General features: G+C 42.7%; 1 protein-coding gene across 1 annotated transcript in view; it reads left to right on the top strand.

Moving 5' to 3' along the window:
* The first annotated feature begins 2911 nt into the window (after window positions 1–2911).
* The window catches only part of LOC139415650 (disks large-associated protein 2-like), a 48786-nt gene continuing 24135 nt past the window's right edge, over window positions 2912–27562 (top strand). Inside the window, exon 1 of the mRNA XM_071163764.1 lies at window positions 2912–4045. Coding sequence (XP_071019865.1) covers window positions 2912–4045 — 1134 coding nt within the window. The remainder of the gene's footprint in view (window positions 4046–27562) is intronic.

Consider the following 27562-nt stretch of genomic DNA (forward strand, 5'->3'; position numbering starts at 1 on the left):
ACTCTAAAGTTTCCAAAACTGTCAAAATATTGTCTGTGAGTATAACATAACTGATATTGCAGGCAAAACCCTGAGGAAAATAAAACCAGGAAGTGGCTGGATGGAACTCCATGTTCCATAGCCTGCCTTTGCTCCATTTAAAGGGATATCAACCAGATTCCTTTCCCCATCTCTTCCTCAAGGTGCAAACGGTCTTTAGACATAGTTTCAAGCTTTTATTTTGAAAAATGAGCGAGAAAGATAACAATGCGTTATTGTATGGCTGGGTGCCAGCAGCGTTTTGTATGCGTAACAGAATTTGGGCAGCCATCTTTATGGAACAAAAATGACATTTATTGTGTAACTGGGAGTCTCGTGAGTGAAAACATCCGAAGATCATCAAAGGTAAACGATTAATTTGATTGCTTTTCTGATTTTCGTGACCAAGCTACTTGATGCTAGGTGTACATAATACTTTGTTGAGCGATCGAGAAACTTACACAAACACTTGGATTGCTTTCGCTGTAAAGCATATTTTCAAAATCTGACACGACAGGTGGATTAACAATAGGCTAAGCTGTGTTTTGCTATATTGCACTTGTGATTTCATGAATCTAAATATTTTTAGTAATATTATTTGAATGTGCTCTATGCAATTCAGCGGTTGTTGATGACAATTATCCTGTTAACGGGATGTCAGCAATAAGAAGTCAATAGCAGTCAATATTAATCGTCACCTTACTTCAGTCTCATCTGAAAGTTGTAAATTCTTGGTTATCTTCACAAACCCTGGCTAACAAGTTGAATCCGCAATACAAAATTGGGTTTAATTATTTATTTACTAAATACCCAACTAATCACACAGAATTACATACACAAAGAATGAATTATACCTTGATTACAAATTATGTCATAAAGGAAAATGTCCCTAGCGGACGGAACATATATGACGGCTGGTTACACAAAAGAAAAGGGCTGGGTTTGATTGAAAGAGCGGGAAGACTATCGTAAATACAGTATCTTATGCATTCCAAATTACCGCCCATTTGGAAAAGGAAAATGTAATAAAGATTTACTCTGAGCTGGACTTCGGTAGGTTGGTGGTAGATGGAAGGTTGTGTTGCCAAACCGAGTCCTTTGTCCTTTGAAGAATGTCTCTGGTGGTCAATTGGATACATTGTAGTAACGACGTTGTGTGATAGACAGAATACTCTGTCTGTTCCTTCCTAACCCTTGTTTGCAGCTGCTGTTGCTAACTCAACGGCTAGGAGGTATCACTTCTGTAGTGAATAAGAGTTCAAAGTTCATACCATTCGCAACCAAAGCTCACGCTGATGTTGGCTTCGTTCTGTAGTTATAATCTGAACCATTCTGACATCGGACCGCCGTCCTCACATCCTCGGAACAGGAGGTTACATTTTTGTCAAGGGCTTATATAGTGGAGGGAGAAAAGGGGTGTGTTTCATAGTTTACAACCTATGTCTCTTCACGTGGGCGGGCCATTGAGTCAGGCCTAATTCACTCATGAAAACCCAATTCTCACATTTTAGAAGCTAAAATCACATTTCATCCCATCAGGAATAATTGTATATTCAAACATTTAAATTGAACAACAATGCCATGTGAATCCGATAACTCTGATGTGTAGACTTTACACAGTAGAGTTTATGTCATCTTATCATTGATGAGAATGTCTCAGATGGCAACCGAACTGACATCATATTCATTAAGTACCACTGCATATGTTCAATTGGTCGGATTACCAGAATATAGTTCATGTCCCCCCACCTTCTGATGTTCCTAGAATCTCTATGTTAACCAAGGGGTTTTCAAATAAAACATCAGTAGGGTAGAGAGAGGAAAACGGGGGGAGAGGTATTTATGACTGTCATAAACCTATCCCCAGGCAAACGTCATGACACCGACGAGCATCAGAGAGGGTGTACTAGGATTTGATCTTAGTCCTGTATTGATACTTTGCCTGTTTGATGGTTTGTTGGAGGGCGTAGCGGGATTTCTTATAAGCGTCTGGGTTAGTGTCCCGCTCCTTGGAAGCAGCAATTCTAACCTTTAGCTCAGTGCAGATGTTGCCTGTAATCCATGGGTTCTGGTTGGGATATGTATGTACGATCAGTATGGGGACGACATCATCAAAACACTTAATAACGTAGCCGGTGACTGATGTAGTAAACTCCTCAATGCCATCAAAAGTCCTGTAGCTTAGCATCCACTTCATCGGACCACTTCTGTATTAATCACATCACTGGTACTTCCTGTTTAAGTTTTTGCTTGTAAGCAGGAATCAGGAGGATAGAGTTATGGACAGATGACATGCTGTTAGAAATGAGGTAAAACAGATTTCAGTTTTCCTGCATGAAATTCACTGGCCACTAGGAGTGCCGCTTCTGAATGAACATTTTCTTGTTTGCTTTATGGCCCTGTACAGCTCGTTGAGTGTGGTCTTAGTGCCAACGTTGGTTTCTGGTGGTAAATAGACAGCAATGAAAAGTATAGATAAAAACGATATTTCCTTACTAATTAGTGACCTTAATTAATCAATCAAATACATGGGTGGAGCTAAAAACCTGCATATCAAAGCCCAATATGAAATGAGTTTGACACATATGCGATAGTAGATCTTCAAAGTAAATTATCAAAATCTTTATTAGATTTCATGAGAATTTAATTAAAGGAACAATTTGCCAGCTACCTTGCTGCTGTTTTTGAAAGCAGCTGAAACAGCAGCTCTTGGAGATTTCGAGTGATCACTTACTGTACTTACGTAAGGTCACTGAATGCATTTACACCAGTCTGAGCATTAATCTTATTCCTCTCCCTCTGTGTATCTCTGACAGACCAGCAGTATTCCCCTTGGTCCCCGTCTTGACACTTCGATGAAGACAGACGCCTCCCTGTCCCCCCAGCCAGGAACATGAAGGGCTTATCGGGTGGCCGCTCCCAGCACCAGATCCCCTCGCCCCATGGGCTAGACCAGTTTGACCATCCTCAAGACTTCCATGGCATGGGCCACCATGGCGGAGCCTCTGAGTCGCGCCACTCCTCCTACCTGCTCAGCCCCACCGAGAGCTGCCCAATGGACTACCACCACCGCTACTCACCACGCAGCTCCATCCACTCTGACTGCATGATGATGTCCCCCGTCATCATGGCACCCTCGTCGGGTGTTGGTGGCGGCGCAGCCATTGACCACATCTCCAGCAGCACCTTCCCCAGAATGCACTACAGCTCCCAGTACTATGACTCGGCCACGCGGGATGACTGCGCCGCCATCACCGCCTCCGCCACCTCCCATGTTGCTGCTGCCCCCACCGCTTCAGCCTTGCAGTACCAGGGCAGCGGCAAGAGCAACCGCATCCCGGCAAACCTGCTTGACCAGTTTGAGAAGCAGCTGCCGCTGCACCGTGACGGCTTCCACACACTGCAGTACCAGAGGACGTCCACCACCACTACCACGGAGCAACGCAGCGAGAGCCCCGGACGCATCCGCCACCTTGTCCACTCCGTCCAGAAGCTCTTCACCAAGTCCCATTCCCTGGAGGGCTCATCCAAGATGAACGGAACCAAAGGTGACGGTGGAGGAGGGGGACACCACGGCGGCTCCCAACACAGCCACCACGGAGGCTCCAAGCATGGCAGCAAGCGAAGTAAGAGCAAAGAGCGCAAGACGCACCGCTCGGGGGGAGCGGGCGGCTTCTGGAGTTCCGATGACAACCTGGACAGCGACAGCACCTACCGCACGCCCAGTGTCATGAGCCGTCACCATGGCGACCATGCCCATGCCGCCCACTGCTACCCGGACTCCATGCACCACAGCCACTTTGGGGACCTGTCCCTCAAGACCTCCAAGAGCAACAACGATGTCAAGTGCTCAGCATGTGAGAGCATGGCCATGACTCCGGAGGGGAAGTTTATGAAGAGGAGCTCCTGGTCCACGCTGACCGTCAGCCAGGCCAAGGAGGCCTACAGGAAGTCCTCCCTCAACCTCGAGAAACCCATGATGCACACAGACCTCAAGCCCTCGCTACGGGCCTGTCACTACCTACAGGTCAGTGGTGGTCTGTGTTCTGTGGTGTGTGTGTGTGTGTAGATGTTACTCTGAATGTTACACAAAGCTTTCAGTAACTTTTGTGTTATGTGGAATACTGCTTATCATTACCCAGGTAGGCCTAATTTGATTCTCTCATATTGATGAGAAATGCTTTAATCTCACATACAGTGAGCTCTAAATGTATTGGGACAGTGACAATTTTTGTTGTTGTTTTGGCTCTGTACTCAAACTCTTTGGATTGGATTACTATGAGGTTAAAGTGCAGACTGACAGCTTTAGTTCGAGGGTATTTGTGTTACCACCTCACAGATCATCACACCAAATACAAGTCTACGGCCTAGCCAAACCATAGTGTGAAAGCTAAGCTTGGATGAAACCATTTTAGGAGCCCATCGGGGGTAGAAATGGGGGAAGGTATCGTGGGGGGTTATGATGCAGGAAATGTTACTATGATGGGCTATTTCTCAATAAATCTGTGGCAAACACAGAAGTTTATACGCTAAATAAAAATAAAACTCCTGGAAAGGGGGGTCTGAGGTGGCAACTCTGAGGTACCAAAGTTACAATCTAATGTCGTGTTCAAAACAACTGGAAACTGGGAAATCGGAAATCTCTGACTTTCAACTTCAGTGCCTTCAAGACAACTGGGAACTCAGAAGACAACCAGAATGCATTGTATGATGTCAACCAACATAACACCACAAATAGCTTAGCATTAGCTCAGTACAACCTTCAAAAAAGTATTTTTACACACAGCATATGTGTCCATTACAATGTATGCAAGAATTGGAATGCATGATTTGTCACCAGTACGTGAAAACCTAAATGAAACAGTAAATAAATACATTTTGCTCCATACATACGGTATGCTACAGAAGAAACGACAGGACGATATACAGAAAATAAGGCACTAACTTTGAACACACACATGTCCAAAGTTATTATTTGTAAGGAAAACAACAATGAAGGCAAGTGCCACCTATAAAATGTGCCGGGGGGACAAAGTTTGTGCAAGGCTTGGTCTGGCTAGAGATGCGCAATGTCTTCATACTTGATCTGGGGGAAATACCGGGGAAGAGCTTGGGCTCTCCTCAAAGAGAGAAGTTTGTCCGGCTTAGTAAAGCGTCAAACATAAATTGTCCGCAACAGTGAAATGGGCTACGTCTTATGTGAATTAATGAGAAGGAGGAACACAACTCAATTCAATCTGTTGTTAGAAAATAATTTGAAATTGACAAGTTGAAACAGTGTAACTGTCCTGTTGCGTAACAATGTTGGAACAGGGAGTGCTTTCTGACAATCACCCGCATAAATAAACTCACGCTGGGACAACCATTAGAGATATTTGGAACTCATTCGTGAAAAGGTCAATCTATACTCCTTTGAGACCCCTCTTTCAAGGGAACCACACCTGTGTGGAAGCACCTGCTTTCTATATACTCTGTATCTCTAATTTTTCCTTTATTTTATCAGTTACCTGTATGTTACAAACAATAACAACCATTGATTTCATTGATTCTTAGAAAGGCCTTCCCGAGAAAAACATAATGATGAACGCATCGATCAGGGAGCCCAGTCAGTAAAAACTCCTTAAACAAACATGTCCTTTGCTATTCTCAAAGGAAAAATCCCAGCTCCTTTATGTGTGAGGCTATAGCCTTTATCTGTGATTCCCTATTGTGTGCTACCTGGGAGAGCTATTGTGTATTTAGATGGCGCGATCAATTGAGGGAATCAATTTCATGATGGAGGAAGACACTGTAAATAATAAGGACGGAAGCTGACTTGGATAACCTGCCACAGGGTTTCTATCTTGTGGGCCACTCCTGCTGTTTTTCAGACACCATGCACATTTGCAAACACACACAAATGTACATGCTTGTGCGCACGCGCACACACGCACACACGCACACAAACATGTATACACACACACTACATGCTCAAAAGTATGTCGACACCTGCTTGTTGAACATCTCATTCCAAAATCATGGGCATTAATATGGAGTTGGTCACCCCTTTGCTGCTTTAACAGCCTCCACTCTTCTGGGAAGACTTTCCACTAGATGTTGGAACATTGCTTGCTTCCATTCAGCCACAAGAGCATTATTGAGGTCAGGCACTGATGTTGGGCGATTAGACCTGGCTCGCAGTCGGCGTTCTAATTCATCCCAAAGGTGTTCGATCAGGTTGTGGTCAGGGCACTGTGCAGGCCAGTCAACTTCTTCCACACCAATCTCGACAAACCATTTCAGTATGGATCTCGCTTTGTGCACGGGGCATTGTCATGCTGAAACAGGAAAGATACTTCCCCAAACTGTTGCCACAAAGTTCAAAAGCACAGAATTGTCTATAATGTCTTTGTATGCTGTAGTGTCAAGATTGCCCTTCACTGGAACTAAGGGGCCTAGCCCAAACCATGAAAAACAGCCTCAGACCATTATTCCTCCTCTTCCTCCTCACTTCAGCACTCGGCGGTCCTGTTCTGTGAGCTTGTGGGGCCTACCCTGAGCCGTTGTTTTTCTCCTTGACATTTCCACTTCACAATAACAGCACTTACAGTTGACCGGGGCAGCTCTAGCAGGGCAGATATTTTACGAACTGACTTGTTGGAAAGGTGTCATCCTATGACAGTGCCACGTTGAAAGTCACTGAGCTCTTCAGTAAGGCCATTTTACTGCCAATGTGTGTTTATGGAGATTACATGGTTGTGTGCTTGATATTATACACCTGTCAGAAATGGGTGTGGCTGAAATAGCCAAATCCACTAATTTGAAGGGGATGTCCTTATACTTTTATGTATACAGTGGGGCAAAAAAGTATTTAGTCAGCCATTAAATTGTGCAAGTTCTCCCACTTAAAAAGATGAGAGAGGCCTGTAATTTTCATCATAGTATGACAACTATGACAGACAAAATGAGAAAAAAAATCCAGAAAATCACATTGTAGGATCTTTAATGAATTTATTTGCAAATTATGGTGCAAAATAAGTATTTGGTCACCTACAAACAAGCAAGATTTCTGGCTCTCACAGACCTGTAACTTATTCTTTAAGAGGCTCCTCTGTCCTCCACTTGTTACCTGTATTAATGGCACCTGTTTGAACTTGTTATCAGTATAAAAGACACCTGTCCACAACCTCAAACAGTCACCCTCCAAACTCCACTATGGCCAAGACCAAAGAGCTGTCAAAGGACACCAGAAACAAAATTGTAGACCTGCACCAGGCTGGGAAGACTGAATCTGCAATAGGTAAGCAGCTTGGTTTGAAGAAATCAGCTGTGTGAGCAATTATTAGGAAATGGAAGACATACAAGACCACTGATAATCTCCCTCGATCTGGGGCTCCACGCAAGATCTCACCCCGTGGGGTCAAAATGATCACAAGAACGGTGAGCAAAAATCCCAGAACCACACGGGGGGACCTAGTGAAGGATCTGCAGAGAGCTGGACCCAAAGTAACAAAGCCTACCATCAGTAACACACCCAAATCCTGCAGTGCCAGACGTGTCCCCCTGCTTAAGGCATTACATGTCCAGGCCCGTCTGAAGTTTGCTAGGGAGCATTTGGATGATCCAGAAGAAGATTGGGAGAATGTCATATGGTCAGATGAAACCAAAATATAACTTTTTGGTAAAAACTCCAACTCGTCGTGTTTGGAGGACAAAGAATGCTGAGTTGCATCCAAAGAAAACCATACCTACTGTGAAGCATGGAGGTGGAAACATCATGCTTTGGGGCTGTTTTTCTGCAAAGGGACCAGGACTACTGATTCGTGTAAGGAAAGAATGAATGGGGCCATGTATCGTGAGATTTTGAGTGAAAACCTACTTCCATCAGCAAGGGCATTGAAGATGAAACGTGGCTGGGTCTTTCAGCATGACAATGATCCCAAACACACCGCCCGGGCAATGAAGGAGTGGCTTCGTAAGAAGCATTTCAAGGTCCTGGAGTGGCCTAGCCAGTCTCCAGATCTCAACCCCATAGAACATTTTTGGAGGGTGTTGAAAGTCTGTGTTGCCCAGCAACAGCCCCAAAACATCACTGCTCTAGAGGAGATCTGCATGGAGGAATGGGCCAAAATACCAGCAACAGTGTGTGAAAACCTTGTGAAGACTTACAGAAAATGTTTGACCTCTGTCATTGCCAACAAAGGGTATATAACAAAGTATTAAGATAAACTTTTGTTATTGACCAAATACTTATTTTCCACCATAATTTGCAAATAAATTCATTAAAAATCTTACAATGTGATTTTCTGGATTTTTTTTCTCATTTTGTCTGTCATAGTTGAAGTGTACCTATGATGAAAATTACAGGCCTCTCTAATCTTTTTAAGTGGGAGAACTTGCATAATTGGTGGCTGACTAAATACTTTTTTTGCCCCACTGTATACAGTGTATATAGAAAGTAAAATGACATTACACACGGTGGCAATAAATTATGTAATTCCCATGTTTGACAGATTTGGGGTATCTGACTGTTATTAACCTACTGACACATTAAAGGTCTGTGGCTTTCAACTGAATTGCAACAACACTGAATTGCCTTGTCCTAATATAGTATCTGGGAGCTGTGTACAGTACACTTGAATGGAAGTCGAGATAGATGTTATTGTTCAATATAGCTCTTTGCTTTGTTAAACACTAACAATCTTCTGAGCCATGTTACTGTATTCTAAGATAATTAGAATAATAAACACACAGAAATACACCCCGACTCTGCTTGCACTGAAGCTAGTTATCCTAGTAATATCATCAACCATGTGTAGTTAACTAGTGATTATGTGAAGATTTATTGTTTTTTATAAGATAAGTTTCATGCTAGCTTGCAATTTACCTTGGCTCCTTGCAGCAACAAGATCCTTTTGATGCTGCACTCGCGTAACAGGTGGTCAAGCCTGCCACGCAGTCTCCTCTTGGATTGCAATTTAATCAGCCATAATCGGTGTCCATAAAGGCCGATTACCGATTGTTATGAACACTTGAAATCGTCCCTAATTAATTGGTCAAGCTGATTAATCGGTCAACCTCTAAAACAGACGCCTCACAAGTCCTCAACTGGAAGCTTCATTAAATAGTACCCGCAAAACACCAGTCTCAACGCCAACAGTGAAGAGGTGACTCCGGGATGCTGGCCTTCTAGGCAGAGTTGCAAAGAAAAATACTTATCTTAGACTGGCCAATAAAAATTCAAGATTAAGATGGGCAAAAGAACACAGACACTGGACAGAGAAAGATTGGGGGAAAAAAAGTGTTATAGACAGAGGAATCTACGTTTGAGGTGTTCCAAACACAAAGAAGAACATTAGTGAGACGCAGAAAAACTTTAAAGACGCTGGAGGAATTCTTCATGCCATCTGTCAAGCATGGTGGAGGCAAAGTGATGGTCTGGGGGTGCTTTGGTAGTGGTAAAGTGGGAGATTTGTACAGGGTAAAAGGGATCTTAAAAAAGGAAGTCTATCACTACATTTTGCAACGCCATGCCATACCATGTGGACGGCACTTAATTGGAGCCAATTTCCTTCTACAACAGGACAATGACCCAAAGCACAGAACAATGCAATAACTATTTAAGGAAGAAGCAGTCAGCTGCTATTCTGTCTATAATGGAGTGGCCAGCACAGCCACTGGATCTCAACCCTATTGAGCTGTTGTGGGAGCAGCTTGACCGTATGGTACGTAAGAAGTGCCCATCAAGCCAATCCAACTTGTGGGAGTTGCTTCAGGACGCATGTGGTGAAATATCTTCATATTATCTCAACAAATTGAGAAATAGAATGTCAAAGGTCTGCAAGGGTGTAATTGCTGCAAATGGAGGATTCTTTGACGAAAGGAAAGTTTGAAGGACACAATTATTATTTCAATTAAAAATCACTATTTATAACCTTGTCAATGTCCTGACTATATTTCCTATTCCTTTTGCTACTCATTTCATGTATGTTTTCATGGAAAACAAGGACATTTCTAAGTGACCCAAACTAATGAACAGTACTGTAGGTTTGTCTATATGAAGTGACCTAAGCCTGGTAGATGTAACATGAAATGGCGCCGGAGGAGATGGCCACCGTTTTACGGTCTCCTAACCAATTGTGCTATTTTGTGGGGGTTTTTCACGATATTTGTAAATTATTTTGCACATAATGTTTCTGCAACCGTATCTTACGGAAGAAAAGAGCTTCTGGACATCAGGACAGTGATCACTCACCTTGGATTAGACAAAGATTTCTTCAACAACAACAACAAGCAGGACTCACACGATATTCTCCAACACCCCCCAGGGCAGACATCCCAATTATTCGCAAAAGGAAGCGACGCAGAGGATGAAGAGCCTGATGCCTCGTCCGGATCCGCAGAAGACAACTAGGAAAGCTGCCGTTACTGTCAATATTACTCGCCAACGTGCAGTCATAGTCAATAAACTAGACGAGGTAGGATCACGAATATCCTACCAACGGGACATCAAAAACTATAATATCCTATGCTTCACGGAATCGTGGTTGAATGACGACATTGTTATTCAGCTAGCGGGATACACGCTGCACCGGCAGGATAGAACAGCACACAGTAAGACGAGGGGGGCGGTCTGTGCATATTTGTAAACAATAGCTGGTGCACGAAATCTAAGGAAGTCTCTAGATTTTGCTCACCTGAAGTAGAGTATATTGTGATAAACTGCAGGCCACACTACTTGCCTAGAGAGTTCTCAGCTATACTTTTCGTGGCTGTTTATTTACCACCACAGACAGATGCTGGCACTAAGACCGCACTCAGTCAGCTGTATGAGGAAATAAGCAAACAGGAAACCACTCATGCAGAGGCGGCGCTCCTAGTGGCTGGAGACTTTAATGCAGAGAAACTTAAATCAGTTCCACCAAATATCTATCAACACGTATAAAGCTCTCCCTCGCCCTCCGTTTGGTAAATCCGACCACAACTCCATCCTCCTGATTCCTGCTTACAAGCAAAAATTAAAGCAGGAAGCACCAGTGACTCGGTCTATAAAAAAATGGTCAGATGAAGCAGATGCTAAACTACAGGACTGCTTTGCTATCACAGACTGGAACATGTTCCGGGATTCTTCCGATGACATCGAGGAATACACCACATCAGTCACTGGCTTTATCAATAAGTGCATTGAGGACGTCGTCCCCACAGTGACTGTACGTACATACTCCAACCAGAAGCCATGGATTACAGGCAACATCCGCACTGAGCTAAAGGGTAGAGCTGCCGCCTTCAAGGTGCGGAACTCTAACCCGGAAGCTTACAAGAAATCCCGCTATGCCCTGCGATGAAATATCAAACAGGCAAAGCGTCAATAAAGGGCTAAGATTGAATCATACTACACCGGCTCCGACGCTCGTCGGATGTGGCAGGGCTTGCAAACTATTACAGACTACAAAGGGAAGCACAGCCGCGAGCTGCCCAATGACACGAGCCTACCAGATGAGCTAAATCACTTCTATGCTCGCTTCGATGCAAGCAACACTGAGGCATGCATGAGAGCATCAGCTGTTCCGGAAGACTGTGTGATCACGCTCTCCGTAGCCAACGTGAGTAAGACCTTTAAACGGGTCAACATACACAAGGCTGCGGGGCCAGATGGATTACCAGGACGTGTGCTCCGGGCATGTGCTGACCAACTGGCAGGTGTCTTCACTGACATTTTCAACATGTCCCTGATTGAGTCTGTAATACCAACATACTTCAAGCAGACCACCATAGTCCAAGTGCCCAAGAACACAAAGGCAACCTGCCTAAATGACTACAGACCCGTAGCACTCACGTCCGTAGCCATAAAGTGCTTTGAAAGGCTGGTAATGACTCACATCAACACCATTATCCCAAAAACCCTAGACCCACTCCAATTTGCATACTGTCCAAACAGATCCACAGATGATGCAATCTCTATTGCACTCCACACTGCCCTTTCCCACCTGGACAAAAGGAACACCTATGTGAGAATGCTGTTCATTGACTACAGCTCAGCGTTCAACACCATAGTACCCTCAAAGCTCATCACCAAGCTAAGGATCCTGGGACTAAACACCTCCCTCTGCAACTGGATCCTGGACTTCCTGACAGGCCGCCCCCAGGTGGTGAGGGTAGGTAGCAACATATCTGCCACGCTGATCCTCAACACTGGAGCTCCACAGGGGTGCATGCTCAGTCCCCTCCTGTACTCCCTGTTCACCCACGACTGCATGGCCAGGCACGACTCCAACACCATCATTAAGTTTGCAGACGACACAAACAGTAGGCCTGATCACCGACAACAATGAGACAGCCTATAGGGAGGAGGTCAAAGACCTGGCCAGGTGGTGCCAGAATAACAACCTATCCCTCAACGTAACCAAGACTAAGGAGATGATTGTGGACTACAGGAAAAGGAGCATCGAGCACGTCCCCATTCTCATCGACGGGGCTGTCATGCAGCAGGTTGAGAGCTTCATATTCCTTGGTGTCCACATCAACAACAAACTAGATTGGTCCAAGCACACCAAGACAGTCGTGAAGAGGGCACGACAAAGCCTATTCCCCCTCAGGATACTAAAAAGATTTGGCATGGGTCCTGAGATCCTCAAAAGGTTCTACAGCTGCAACATCGAGAGCATGGTTGCATCACTGCCTGGTACGGCAATTGGTTGGCGTCCGACCGCAAGGCACTTCAGAGGGTAGTGCGTACGGCCCAGTACATCACTGGGGCAAAGATGCCTGCCATCCAGGACCTCTACACCAGACGGTGTCAGAGGAAGGCCCCAGCCACCCCAGTAATAGACTGTCCTCTCTACTACCGCATGTCAAGCGGTACCGGAGTGCCAAGTCTAGGACAAAAAGGCTTCTTAACAGTTTTTACCCCCAAGCCAAAAGACTGCTGAACTGAACCCGGACTATTTGCATTGTGTGCCTCCCCAACCCCTCTTTTACGCTGCTGCTACTCTCTGTTTATCTTATATGCATAGTCACTTTAACTATACATTCATGTACATACTACCTAAATGGCCCGACCTACCAGTGCTCCTGCACATTGGCTAACCGGGCTATCTGCATTGTGTCCCAACACCCGCCAACCCCTCTTTTTACGCTTCTGCTACTCTCTGTTCATCATAAATGCATAGTCACTTTAACGATACCTACATGTACATACTACCTCAATAATCCTGACTAACAGGTGTCTGTATATAGCCTTGCTACTCTTTTTTCAAATGTTTTTTTACTGTTGTTTTATTTCTTTACTTACCTACACACACACACATACCTTATTTTTTTTCGCACCATTGGTTAGAGCCTGTAATTAAGCATTTCACTGTAAGGTGAAATGTATTCGGCGCACGAGACAAAATAAACTTTGATTTTATTTAATTTGTAGGTTGGTCTACTCTCCATGCAGTGACCTAAGCCTGGTAGATGCAGGTTGGTCTATATGCAGTGACCTAGGCCTGGTAGATGCAGGTTGGTCTATATGTAGTGACCTAGACCTGGTAGATGCAGGTTGGTCTATATGCAGTGACCTAGGCCTGGTAGATGCAGGTTGGTCTATATGCAGTGACCTAGGCCTGGTAGATGCAGGTTGGTCTATATGTAGTGACCTAGGCCTGGTAGATGCAGGTTGGTCTATATGCAGTGACCTAGGCCTGGTAGATGCAGGTTGGTCTATATGCAGTGACCTAGGCATGGTAGATGCAGGTTGGTCTACTCCAGAGCCATGTATTTAGAGAGTTGGGCCTTTGAGGTATCTGCATTATGATGCATTTGTATGACAATACAACAGCCATGTTCTATGGCAGCCATGTTAGCTCCCCATTTAACATTACATGGGGAATATAATGTAGAAAATAAGCATTATAATGCATTTACATGACACTTCAAAATTAAATGGCAGCCATGTTAGCACCCCATTAACATGACATGGGGAATATTTATATCAGGGTTGGGCAGCTGGCGGTCTACCTCCTTTTTGTAGGCCCACGGATCTACCTTATAGAATATACAAGGTGCAATTTCTAAATGTGGTTGTTCATCAGCAGTTGTTCTCTTATGTCTGTCACTGACAGTCACTCAGTTAGCACATGTCACCTACAATGTTTTAGGTTGGTAAGTTAGTCTAGCGGACAGAAATCTAAACTTATAGCAATCAGGGAGTAGAGCGGTCAGCTATCTAAACTTGCAATAATCATGGTCAAATTACCGACCGGGAGATCCCCATTCATTCTGTTAGTCACTCTCACTCAGATATCATATTAAAAACAAAACAACATTTTGCTTAGGGCCCAGCTCTCAGTGCATGTGTGGGAATGGATTTTTATTTATTTATCTGTTATTTTACCAGGTATGTTGACTGAGAACACGTTGTCATTTACAGCAACGACCTGGGGAATAGTTACAGGGGAGAGGAGGGGGGATGAATGAGCCAATAGTAAACTGGGGATTATTAGGTAACCGTGATGGTTTGAGGGCCAGATTGGGAATTTAGCCAGGACACCGGGGTTGACACCCCTACTCTTACGATAAGTGCCATGGGATCTTTAATGACCTCAGAGAGTCAGGACACCCGTTTAACGTCCCATCCAAAAGACAGCACCCTACACAGGGGGGATTATTATTTATTGATTTTAGACCAGAGGAAATAGTGCTTCCTACTGGCCCTCCAACACCACTTCCAGCAGCATCTTGTCTCCCATCCAGGGACTGACCAGGACCAACCCTGCTTAGCTTCAGAAGCAAGCCAGCAGTGGTAAGCAAGGTGGTATGCTGCTGGCTGTTGGTTACAGACCAGTGAGCCACTGAGGCCCCTCATGATGAGTTCAGATTTTTTTGTGGACCCCACCCTCATCAAAGTTGCCTAACCCTGATTTACTTAACGCTATGGAACTGAATGTTTAGAAAATATATATATATATATATATATTCAAAATTCGAAAAGTTTGCCCAACTCTCTAAATACATGGCTCTGGTCTACTCTACATTCAGTGACCTAAGCCTGGTAAATGCACGGGACTTTAGAGGGAGGACAGTGATTGAGCGATGCTGGGCTCTTAATGATATGTTATTAGTCTCACCTGCATCTTTCAGGCAAAGTCATTATGATAATGATATCCAATTAGCCTCTGCTGCACCTGCTTTAGAAACGGTGTGGCCACGTCAAGACTATGGTGAGGCCGGTAGTGTAATAAAGTGTTGCATTCAGGCCAAAGGAGCAGTGGTGGAAAAAGTACCCAATTGTCATACTTGATTAAAAGTCTAAAAGTATTTGGGTTTTAAATTATCTTAATTATCAAAAGTAAATGTAATTGCTGAAATATACTTAAGTATCAAAAGTAAAAGTATAAATAATTAAAAATTCCTGAAATTAAGCAAAGCAGATGGCACCATTTTCTTGTTTTTAAAATGTATGTAATAGCCAGGGGCACACTGCAAGTCAGACATTATTTTAAAAATATGTATTTGTGTTTAATGAGTCCGCCAGGCCAGAGACAGCAGGGATGGCCACATGTTCTCTTGATAAGTGCATGAATTTGACCCTTTCCTGTCCTGCTAAGCGTTCAAAATGTAACAAGTACTTTTGGTTGTAAGGGAAAATGTATGGAGTAAAAAGTACAATATTTTCTGTAGGAATGTAGTGAAGTAAAAGTTGTCAAAAATATAAATAGTAATGTACAGATGTACAAAAAACTACTTTAATTAAGTATTTTTAGGTAAGTACTTTACACCACTGCAAAGGAGAGTTTGATTGCATTAATATCACTCAAGGTCTTACTGTCACTCCAGTTACCCATCCTTCAGTATGTTAATTATTCTGGTCCTGCCCTTGCTTATGAGGACTGTTTACATACAGGTATATCTACTATAGGGCCAGATTAGATGATTACATTACACAGCAATGTTTGCATCTGTTAATTTCGTAAGGGAATAAAAATCAAGAAACAGAGGTGAAACATTCAACTGTTCTTTTATCATATGGCCAATGTGTTTTTCATGGGATAGTCTGGAGCCTAATGGAGAAGTAGACTGGGCTGAATCTGGCAGCCTTCTGTCCCTAGCAGACGTTAGTTTCATATCCGTCCATTCACATGGCATTTGAAGTTAGATTTAGACAGTAACACATCTGAAGGTCAGGCCATGTGTCCCCCGGATGATTTGTACCCGTCATTGTAACAAATTATGTTCCCAGGACCTAAACACCCCGGCCTCCATATGTTTAGAGACTGTGACACACCTGTCCCCAGTCTGTGTGTGTGTTTTTGAGAGAGGAAAAGGGTACATGTATGTGTACGTGTGTGCCATGAAGCGTTATGGAGACGGATTAGGGTAATGGTCTACGTCCCTGTCTGAGGGGCATGGTTCAACATCTGGCCGCCTCACATGCACCCAGTAATCACGTGCACCCAGTAATCACGTGCACCCAGTAATTGTAATGAATAAGCTGTCAAGACTCAGGCCTCACATATATATTTTATTTCCTGAGCACTCGCTGGCTGGGCTATCTGCTCGCAACACTCAAACTATTCCCAGCATTTTGAATTGAGAGCGAGAGAAAGAGAGGGAAATCATGAACAGATGGGCTCTAGCATTTTCAGCATGTTTTTACAAAAAGATAGATTTAGAGTTAAATTAACTTAGATTTTTCCGCAAGGATATTACCCTCCACAACATAACCTTCACCCCAAATCAAAACTCCAGACATAAAAATAAAATAAATAAATTACAATGATATATTTTACTTTATAAGGGTTGAATGCTAAGTTAAGGCTACCAAGCATGCTTTGACAGAACAGATCAGATCAATTAGCACTGAGATGTGAAGTGAGAGGTGTCAAAGCCCTTGAGCCCAACAATGGCAGGATAGTTTTACAGCCTCCATCACCCAAATTCAAAGGCCTTTGAAGCCTCCTGGATCTGTGCAGAGGTCATTACAATACAGTACCCCCACTATTGTTATTTTACTGCTGCTCTTTCATTACTTGTCACTTTTATTTCTTATTCTTATCCATATATTTTTAAACTGCATCGTTGGTTAGGGGCTTTTAAGTAAGCCTTTCACTGTAAGGTCTAGGTATTCGGCACATGTGACTAATAAAATTTGAATTTGATTTGATTCATCTCTATTTTGAACTGATATGCAGCCAGGACACTTCAATTGTAAATTACAGCAATAAGAATCAATATTGTTGCTTTGATCACATCTGAAGATATCCTCCTCACAATCTCCAAAATATAACAGCCACAGAACAACTTTGTTTGGACGTCGTAAAGGACCATTTGTCGAAACTGAAGAGATGTAGCTAGCTAACGACCTCCTTTACCATGTGGACAAAAACGATGGACCTGCTTACTACGTTAGCTAGCTAGCTGGGATTTTCTATAAGGAATCTGCATCCCCAAAACAGCTTCTCCCATGTGAGTGTGACACCTACTCATGTTGCCTGCTGCACTGCTGCTTGGATTCCACCTGGCGATCTGTTCACCGTCTGACCTGGCCTGTCTCCCCCTGTCTGGTATAGGTAACCCCGCCACACTCCCTTCTCTCTTCCGAGCTTTTGCTCGCCTCCAGCACACAAACACTGTTGGTGCGAGTGACTCTGAACTTACAATGGCTAGCCCCAAGTCGTTGTATATTTGTTTCTTATGTTTTATGCTATTTGCCTCATAAAACCTGCTGGCTTTGTTGATTATGAACTTGCTTGTTTACCCGACCGTGGGATTGACTATGTTGTTCACACACTCGGGACTCTGACTCTATTGGTTACACGGACTCATGGCCCCCAATCCTATTCTAACCACCTATAGCCGGCTTTGTATTCATGTTACCTGATGAAGTTACTGTACGATATGATCTTGTTGCCATCTAATGTACATTCAAATGTCATAAATCAACACTGCAGAGCTCTGCCTGTCCTCTACCATGCCCTGATTGTATTACTGCTGATGATATCTGGAAATGTGCATGCACCCTGGCCCATCTACTGTTGCTAGCCCCAATTCTGACTTGTGCTCTGATATCTGTTTCACTGATTTCTGCTCTCGTAAAGCTTGCGGATTCTACCACATTAACACTAGAAGCTTTTTACCAAAAATGTATCAATTGAAAGTGTGGGTTCACAGCTCCAATCCAGATGTGTTGGTCATTACTGATACGTGGTTAAGGAAGAGTGTTTTGAACACTGATGTTGACCTTTCTGGTTATAACCTTTTTTGGCAAGACAGGTCTTCCAAAGGTGGTGGTATGGCAATCTTAACCAAGGAACACCTTCAATGTTTGGTTGTCTCCACCAAGTCTGTCCCCAAACAATTTGATTTGCTGGTTTTAAGCATTTAAGCAAATTCTCTAAGCTCTCTCCTGGCCCCTTACACAAAGTCTGAATTTGTCCTGCTAGCTGACCTAAACTGGGACATGCTTAAACCATCTGACCAAGTCCTAATGCAATGGAACTCCCTAAATCTTTCTCAGATTATTTCCAATCCCACAAAGTATGACTCCAAACACCCAGAAAAGGCTACTCTCCTTTATGTTATCCTCACAAATAATCCTGATAGGTATCAGTCTGGTGTTTGACCTTAGTGATCACTGTTTTACAGCTGTGTTTGTAATGGTTGCTCAGTGAAACGACCTGTCCTGATTTGTCATAGACGCTTGCTAAAACACTTTAATGAGAAAGCCTTCCTTCATGACCTGCTCTCTGTAATTTGGTATAGAATCAGATTGCTCCCCTCTGTCTGTCTGTCACTCCTGCTCCCTCTCTCACTCTCTGGCACTTGAGGGTGCCAGGCTTCCTTTCATTACGCACACCTGTCACCGTCATTACATGCATCAGCGCTCATTGGACTCACCTGGACCTCTTCACTTTTTTTATTGCCTTCCCTACATGGGTCTGTTTCCTCTGTTTCCTCCCTGTGTCAGCATTATTGTCATTTCCGTTTCCCCTGTCCAGACGCTGTCCGTATTCTGTTCCTGTCCGTGGTTATTAAATGTTCACTCCCTGTACCTGTTTCTTGTCTCCAGCTTCGATCCTTAAGCTGTCAAAGACGCTTGGAAGTTCTTTTTTGTTATTTTCACTGGTATTGTTAACAAACACGCCCTCAAAAAGAAAATGAAATTTAAAAACAGGTTCAGCCCCTGTTTCAATCATGATCTGGTTGAGTTACTCCACCTCAAGAATTCCATTTGGCGAAAGGCACACGCATACTCAGGATGACTGGCTCTCGTTCAGAAATAAGTGCACTCAGGCTATCTGGAAGGACAAAGTTAGTTACATTATGGAGCAGTTATCTCTCTGTGGGTCTAACATCAAGAAGTTCTGGAGACATGGAGAATAAACCCTACTCCTCACAGCTGCCCATGTCCCTTAATGTTGATGATGTGGTTGTCACAACACAGTTTCTCCCTGCAGGCAGTCACTGAGTCCGAGGTGACAAAGGAACTCCTTAAACTTGACTCCAAAAAAACATCTGGGTCAGATGGTTAAGAGTCTTTCTTATTTAAGGTTGATGCCCCTGTCTCTCCTCTCTGGAGAGGTTCCTATTGCTTGGAAGGCAGCCACAATGCACCCTTTATTTAAAGGGGGAGATCAAGCTGATCCTAGCTGTTACAGGCCAATTTCTATTTTGTCCTGTTTATCAAAAGCATTGGACAAACTTGTCAATAATCAACTGACTGGCTTTCTTGATGTCTATAGTATTCTCTCTGGTATGCAATCTGGTTTCTGCTCAGGTTATGGATGTGTCACTGCAACCTTAAAGGTCCTCAATGATGTCACCATTGCCCTTGATTCAAAGCAATGTTGTGCTGCTATTTTTATTGACTTAACCAAAGCTTTTGATACGGTACACCATTCCATTCTTGTGAGCCAGTTACTGTAAGTGGTATTGGTGTCTCTGAGGGGTCTTTGGCCTGGTGTGCTAACTACCTCTCTCAAAGAGTGCAGTGTATAAACTCAGAACATCTGCTGTCTCCGACACTAACCTGTCACCAAGGGAGTACACCAAGGCTTGATCCTAGGCCCCACGCTCTTCTCAATATACATCAACAACATAGCTCAGGCAGTAGAAAGCTCTCTCATCCATTTATATGCAGATGATACAGTCTTATACTCAGCTGGCCCCTCCCCGGATTTTGTGATAATCGCTCTACAACAAGCTTTCTTAGTGTCCAACAAGCTTTCTCTGCTCTTAACCTTGTTCTGAACAAAACAAATATCATGTGCCCATCTCCCTACCGGTGTGAATTCCCCTCTCCCTCTGAGGGTTTAGAGCTTGAGGTAGTCCCCTCATACAAGTACTTGGGAGTATGGCTAGACGGGACCCTGTCCTTCTCTCAGCACATATCAAAGCTGCAGTCTAAGGTTAAATCTAGACTTGGTTTCCTCTATCGTAATCGCTTCTCTTTCACCCCAGCTGCCAAGCTAACCCTTATTCAGATGACCATCCTACCCATGCTAGATTACGGAGACATAATTTATAGATCGGCAGGTAATGATGCTCTCAAGCGGCTAGATGTTCTTTACCATTCCGCCATCAGATTTGCCACCAATGCTCCTTATAGGATACTTCACTGCACTCTATACTCCTCTGTAAACTGGTCATCTCTGTATACTGTACCTGTCGCAAGACCCACTGGTTGATGCTTATTTATAAAACCCTCTTCGGCCTCACTCCCCCTATCTGAGATATCTACTTCAGCCCTCATCCTCCACATACAACACCCATTCTGCCAGTCACATTCTGTTAAAGGTCCCCAAAGCACACACATCCCTGGGTTGCTCCTATTTTCAGTTCGCTGCAGCTAGCGACTGGAACGAGCTGCAACAAACACTCAAACGGGACAGTTTTATCTTCTTCTCTTCAATCAAAGACTCAATCATGGACACTCTTACTGACTGTTGTGGCTGATTCCCCTGATGTATTGTTGTTTCTACCTACTTGCCCTTTGTGCTGTTGTCTTTGCCCAATAATGTTTGTACCATGTTTTGTTCTGCTACCATGTTGTTCTGCTGCCATGTTGTGTTCCTACCATGTAGTGTTGCTACTACGTTGTTGTCATGTTGTTTTGCTACTATGATGTGTTGTTATGTATTGCTGCCATGCTATGTTGTTGTCTTAGGTCTCTCTTTATGTAGTGTTGTGGTGTCTCTTGTTGTGATGTGTGTTTTGTCCTATATTTTATTTTTAATCCCAGCCCTCATCCCCGCAGGAGGCCTTTTGTCTTTTGGTAAATAAGAATTTGTTCTTAACTGACTTGCCTTGTTAAATAAAGTTCAATAAATATAGTCCATTTTAGCCTCGTATCAACTTTTATCTTGCTTGTTGATGGGCTGTTGATACAGCATAACTGCAGGCTATAACATCTCAAAACATCCTCATTGACGTACAATATATGATCAGTGGAGGCTGGTGTAAATAGAAATAGGGAGGTCGGGCTCATTGTAATGGCTGAAATGTGAAGAAACTAATGATGCCAGAACTTTGCTAGCGTAGTTGGACCCAGTGGCACATTGGTACCTCTTCTTTCAGGTATAATAACACCCGCTCAGAGAAGAGATAGGGGAATGCTAACGAGCTAGCGCTGGGCTCACATGAATGACGCCTGCCTTGTTAACCACTGCCCTAGCCAGCTGCTCAAAGATGACACATTAGAAGGAATATTATTTAAAATTATTCCTTTCCTTTATTGCTGTCTTTAGCCTGATAAATTTAGTTTCCATACAATCCCTGTGCTTTTTTTCAATGCTCTCATGTGGGAACAGAGAAATGCACAAACAGCAATTTAGTGTGCGTGATCGTTTTGCTGATAGAGCTTTGAAGCAAAGATATAAGCGAGCCAGCTAATTATCATGTTGACTTGCCAAGTCAGGCATTGGTGAGGAGATTTGAGTGTTTTGGGAAGCTTAGCATCTTTGCTCTGTTAAGCGGGATGACACACCTAACGGTGTCCTCTTAGGCCACAACAGCAGTCTGTCTGTCAATTGCATTGTGACCCAACCTGGCTTTGCATTGTTTTAGGAAGTGTTCATTCGCCATTCAGACTTTTGGGTTGGCAGGGTAGCCTAGTCGTTAGCGTGTTGGACTAGTAACGGGAAGGTTGCAAGTTCAAATCCCCGGACTGACAAGGTATAAATCTTGCCTAGTTAAATCAATTAAAAAATTCACCTTGTAAGTAATTAGCTAGATTGATGTAGATTTTCCTCATGAATGTGTTTAGTTACCTGTAATTCTATATCCCTCTTCACCGATCAACAAGGTAACACTGTAATTGAGAGATACAGGTATCTGAGGCAGATGGCATCAGTAGTGCCTTTCTGTAGCATAGTTAGGTAACACTTTATTTTAAGGGTCCGTGATAAACCATGTGTAGGGCATTCATAAATTATGTGTCCACCATTAATGAATCATTACTCCCACATTTATAAACAATTGACTAATCATTAGTAAAGTATTTTTGCAGTCCCTAATCTAAAGTGAGGGCTATTCATACTTTATAAATACTTATGAATAATGTTATGAGTGACGAGTGAAATTTCTCACAAAAAGATGGGCATGCCATTGGTAGACATTCCTGCAATACCTCGTAAAATAATAAGCACACACACAACTGTCACGCTGGTACAAAGGATTTGGAGACTGGCGCAAGAATGCGTAATAGTTTTTTTTATTACACCCAAATTACGGCATGTCGTGTAAAAGCGCGGGGACTGAAGACTAAACAAACACTATACAAAACACAGGGTAGAAACCCAAACAAAAGAGCGCACAATGATTAACACACGGGAAGAGACCTGTAATCATCTGCGCAATCCACAATGGCACGAAAGCCAAAACTCACAGCACAGGTATTCACACAAACCAACGGACATTGTAACAATAATCGACTGGACACTGGTAAACCAAGGGCACACATATACAATTACTAATTACTGGGAATAGGGAAAGTTCCGGAGGGATCCGTGACAACAACACGGGATGTTTAAGGAAATACACTCAACAAAAATGACTATGAAATATAAACACAACATGTACCATAAGTGTTGATCTCATGTTTCATGAGCTGAAAATGTTCCACAGGCACAAAAAGCTTATTTATCTCAAATTGTGTGTGCATATTTGTTTATATCCCTGTTAAGGCGTCCGCATGCTTCCCAGCCGAAACAGATCGATAGAGTTTGTGTATATATTATGATGACATTTTGTGACGTTTTTGCTTGTTTTGGACTTTGGTGAGTTTTTTTCTGGTACACAAGATGTTTTGGGGCATTTCGCTACACTCACAGTAACATCTGCTAAACATGTGTATGTGACAAATAGAATTAGATTTGATGTTTCAGCATCATAATGCACAGCCACATGTTGAATGGATCTTTAGAAAGTTCCTGGAAGCTGAAAATATCCAAGTTCTTCCTTGACTTGAATCCTCACCATACTTGTCACCCATATTTGGGATGATGCATATTTGGGATGTTCCAGTTCCCAAAAATATCCAGCACCTTCGCACAGCAATTGAAGTGGAATGGGACAACATTCCACAGGCAACAATCAACAGCCTAATCAACTCTATGCAAAGTAGATGTGTCACGCTACATGAGGCTAATGGTGGTCACACTAGCTACTGACTGGTTTTCTGGTCCATGCCCCTACTTTTATTTAAGGTAATGTATCTGTGACCAACAGATGCATATCTGTGTTCCCAGATTAGGGCCTAATTAATATATTTTAATTGACTGATTTCCTTATATGAACTGTTATTTTCTTTCAGTGTATGCAAACGGAGTGTACAAAAAATGTGAAACTCTTTCCATGACACACAGTGCATTCCAAAAGTATTCAAACCCCTTCCCTTTTTTCCACATTTTGTTACGTTACAGCCTTATTCTAAAATGGATTTTATAAAAGTTTTTCCTCAGTAATCTACACACAATACCCCATAATGACAAATAGAAGACATGTTTTTAGAAATGTTTGCAAAAAATAAAAATAATTAGCATTCAGACTCGAAATTGAGCTCAGGTGCGTCCTGTTTCCATTTATCATCTTTGATATGTTTCTACAACTTGATTGGAGTCCAACTGTGGTAAATTCAACTGATTGGACATGCTTTGGAAAGGCACACACCTGTCTATATTAGGTCCCACGGAGCAAGAACTAAGCTATGAGGTTGAAGTAATTGTCCGTAGAACTCAGAGACTGGATTGTGTCGAGGCACAGATCTGGGGAAGAGTAACAAAACATTTCTGATGCATTGAAGGTCCACAAGAATACAGTAGCCTCCATCATTCCTAAATGGAAGAAGTCTGGAACCACCAAGACTTCCTAGAGCTGGCGGACCGGTCAAACTGAGCAATCGGAGGAGAAGGACCTTGGTCAGGGAGGTGACCAAAAACCCGATGGTCATTTTGACAGAGCTCCAGAGTTCCTATGTGGAGATGGGAGAACCTTCCAGAAGGACAACCATCTCTGCAGCACTCCACCAATCAGGCCTTTATGGTAGAGTGGCCAGACCGAAGCCACTCCTCAGTAAAAGGCACATGACAGCCCACTTGGAGTTTGCCAAAAGGCCCCTAAAAATATTCTCTGGTCTGCATGCTGGCAGCATCATTCTGTGGGGATGTTTTTCAGCGGCAGGGACTAGTTGACTATTCAGGATCGAGTGAAAGATGAACGGAGCAAAGTACACAGAGAACCTTGATGAAAACCTGCTCCAGAGCTCTCAGGACCTCAGACTGGGTTGCAGGTTTACCTTCCAACAGGACAACAATCCTAAGCACAGAGCCAAGAGAATGCAGGAGTGGCATGGGACAATTCTCTGAATGTCATTGAGTGGCCCAGCCAGAGCCCGGACTTGAACCCAATCGAACATCTTTGGAGAGACCTGAAAATAGCTGTGCAGTGATGCTTCCCATCAAAGTTGACAGAGCTTGAGATGATCTGCAGAGAAGAATAGGAGAAACTCCCCAAATACAGGTTTGCCAAGCTTGTAGCATCATACCCAAGAACAATCTAGTGTAATCGCTGCCAAAGGTGCTTCAACAAAGTACTGAGTAAAGGGTCTGAACACTTATGTAAATGTTATATTTCAGTTTTTATTTTTCTCGAACAACCTGTTTTTGCTTTGTCATTACGGGGTGAAAGCTAACGAGAGAAAGAAAGGGAGAGATCTAAACATTCCTCCAGGAAAAGAAAAAAACAATAATCCGCTTTGCTCTTTCTGATAGCAACCCAGGGACTGGGACTGTTGAGAGGAAATAGCTGGGCAGGGCCCATGATTGGTTGGAGTGAGTAACTGGCAGAGGGAGAGAGAGAGACCACTAGTGCCCTGGGCTGTTGTTCTAAGAACCGCAGCTCCCCTTATCCACTCGGAGTACAGCATGAGCAGCGTAATGGAATGTTATGTTATACATACAGTACATACACCTGATCAATATACTGGACACTACAACATGTGCGACATCACGCAGCTTTAGATTGCCATCTCCAAGGTCCAGGAAGAGGATAGAAACAGATTACTCACTGTGTAAGCTAATGTAGCAGGTGTAAAAGAAACGCTTGAGCGGAGTTCCCATATCTGGTTCTCAGCGGAAAAGGAAGCTAGGTTGAAGATAGCTCTATTCCTGAAAACCAGATGCATCCGGTTGTTGGCAACTCTGCTAAGGTTGCTCACGGTGACTGGAGCATTTATTTGATTGGCCATTGATGGTTCATTTCATGTAAATCTCAATAACAATGAATCTGCAGTGAAATAAGGATGTATAAGAGAAATATGATTCAAGCATCTGAGATCAAAATAAATTGCCTTGAATATGATCATCTTTCTTAGAGTGATAGAATATATGTTTTATGGTCATGTACAGTCTAGTAATGTTGATTGACTAGAACATGCCTTATTAAAGGCCGACTGCAGCTGTTTTTATATTAATAACATCAAATCATTTCTGGATGAAAAATTAAGTACCTTAGTGTGATAGAATTTAATTCAAATTGGTAAAAAAAAAAAAAAAAGAGGCTTTTTAGCAAAAAACAATTTCTCAATTAAGAATTTGTGCTAGGACTAGTGGTCAATGGTCTGAGTGAGGAGGGGAAAACGAGCTGTTATAGACAAAGAGGTTTGGAACTCTTTTTGTTATTGGTCTATTGATGCACCTGTGTGTCAATCTAATTAACATAATAAAAAAATCCCCACACATAATCCGTCAGTTTAAACGAATGTTTTTTTGCATGGGCATGGTCTAAATCCACCGCCTATGTTGGTGGAAAGTGGCAGAGCTACAGCACTGTTTGTCAGACCAGGACACACCCTGAAAAAAGTCTTTAGTGTACGAAGAGTTTGGCCTACTAATTATGACAACTCCATGGAAAGATAAGAATCTCAGAAGTACGATGGCGTTCTCCATTTAGCTCTACGACCCCCATAAGTGTCACGGGACTTGTCTGACGGTAAAAATGAATGAAAGCATGGAGGTAGTTTTGTGCCAATAAAAAAAGGTTTAAAACTAAAATATTTCCTGATGTAGGACACATACTTCAAAAACGTTTTCCTTGTGAAGTATTTTTTAACTGTGTTTTGCCATTCATGAATGCGTTATTCAGTGGGTTTCCATGGGCGATAGTATGAATGGCCAAATTCAATATTTTATATATATATATATATATATACAGTGGGGCAAAAAAGTATTTAGTCAGCCACCAATTGTGCAAGTTCTCCCACTTAAAAAGATGAGAGAGGCCTGTAATTTTCATCATAGGTACACTTCAACTATGACAGACAAAATGAGAAACAAATTCCAGAAAATCACATTGTAGGATTTTTAATGAATATATTTGCAAATTATGGTGGAAAATAAGTATTTGGTCAGTAACAAAAGTTTATCTCAATACTTATATACCCTCTGTTGGCAATGACAGAGGTCAAACGTTTTCTGTAAGTCTTCACAAGGTTTTCACACACTGTTGCTGGTATTTTGGCCCATTACTCCATGCAGATCTCCTCTAGAGCAGTGATGTTTTGGGGCTGTTGCTGGGCAACACGGACTTTCAACTCCCTCCAAAGATTTTCTATGGTGTTGAGATCTGGAGACTACTCAACAAGGTTTGATTTCATTACTGAAACATTACTGAAAGTAGTTCAAACATTCTGATAATAGATCTTTGAGTACATAAAAAAAGGTATGCATCAAGCCCTGGTTTTTCAGACTGAAATGATTTAATTGCCTCGCAGTTCCTTCTCTGCAAGTTGGCCTTAATACAGGTCTGTCAGTACATTTGTTCACTTTACATTTATTATTAGGAAAGAATTCCTTACAGTTAACACCCATTCAGTTGAGATGGAGGAGACTGAAATTAAAACACATGCTTGAAATATTTTGCTTCCTCTTTCAAAATATAATTTGGTGAAATCACGGATGACTCCATTTGTAATACGATTCTGTAAATTATTTTTGCAGCATTTCTATGTTGACGATTCAATCATTTTGTTGTGCATTTTTCACAATTTTCAATTCACTATTTCACTATACTATTTTTGTAATAAAAT

Source organism: Oncorhynchus clarkii, chromosome 8 (assembly GCF_045791955.1).
Source record: "Oncorhynchus clarkii lewisi isolate Uvic-CL-2024 chromosome 8, UVic_Ocla_1.0, whole genome shotgun sequence".
Classification (NCBI taxonomy): domain Eukaryota; kingdom Metazoa; phylum Chordata; class Actinopteri; order Salmoniformes; family Salmonidae; genus Oncorhynchus; species Oncorhynchus clarkii.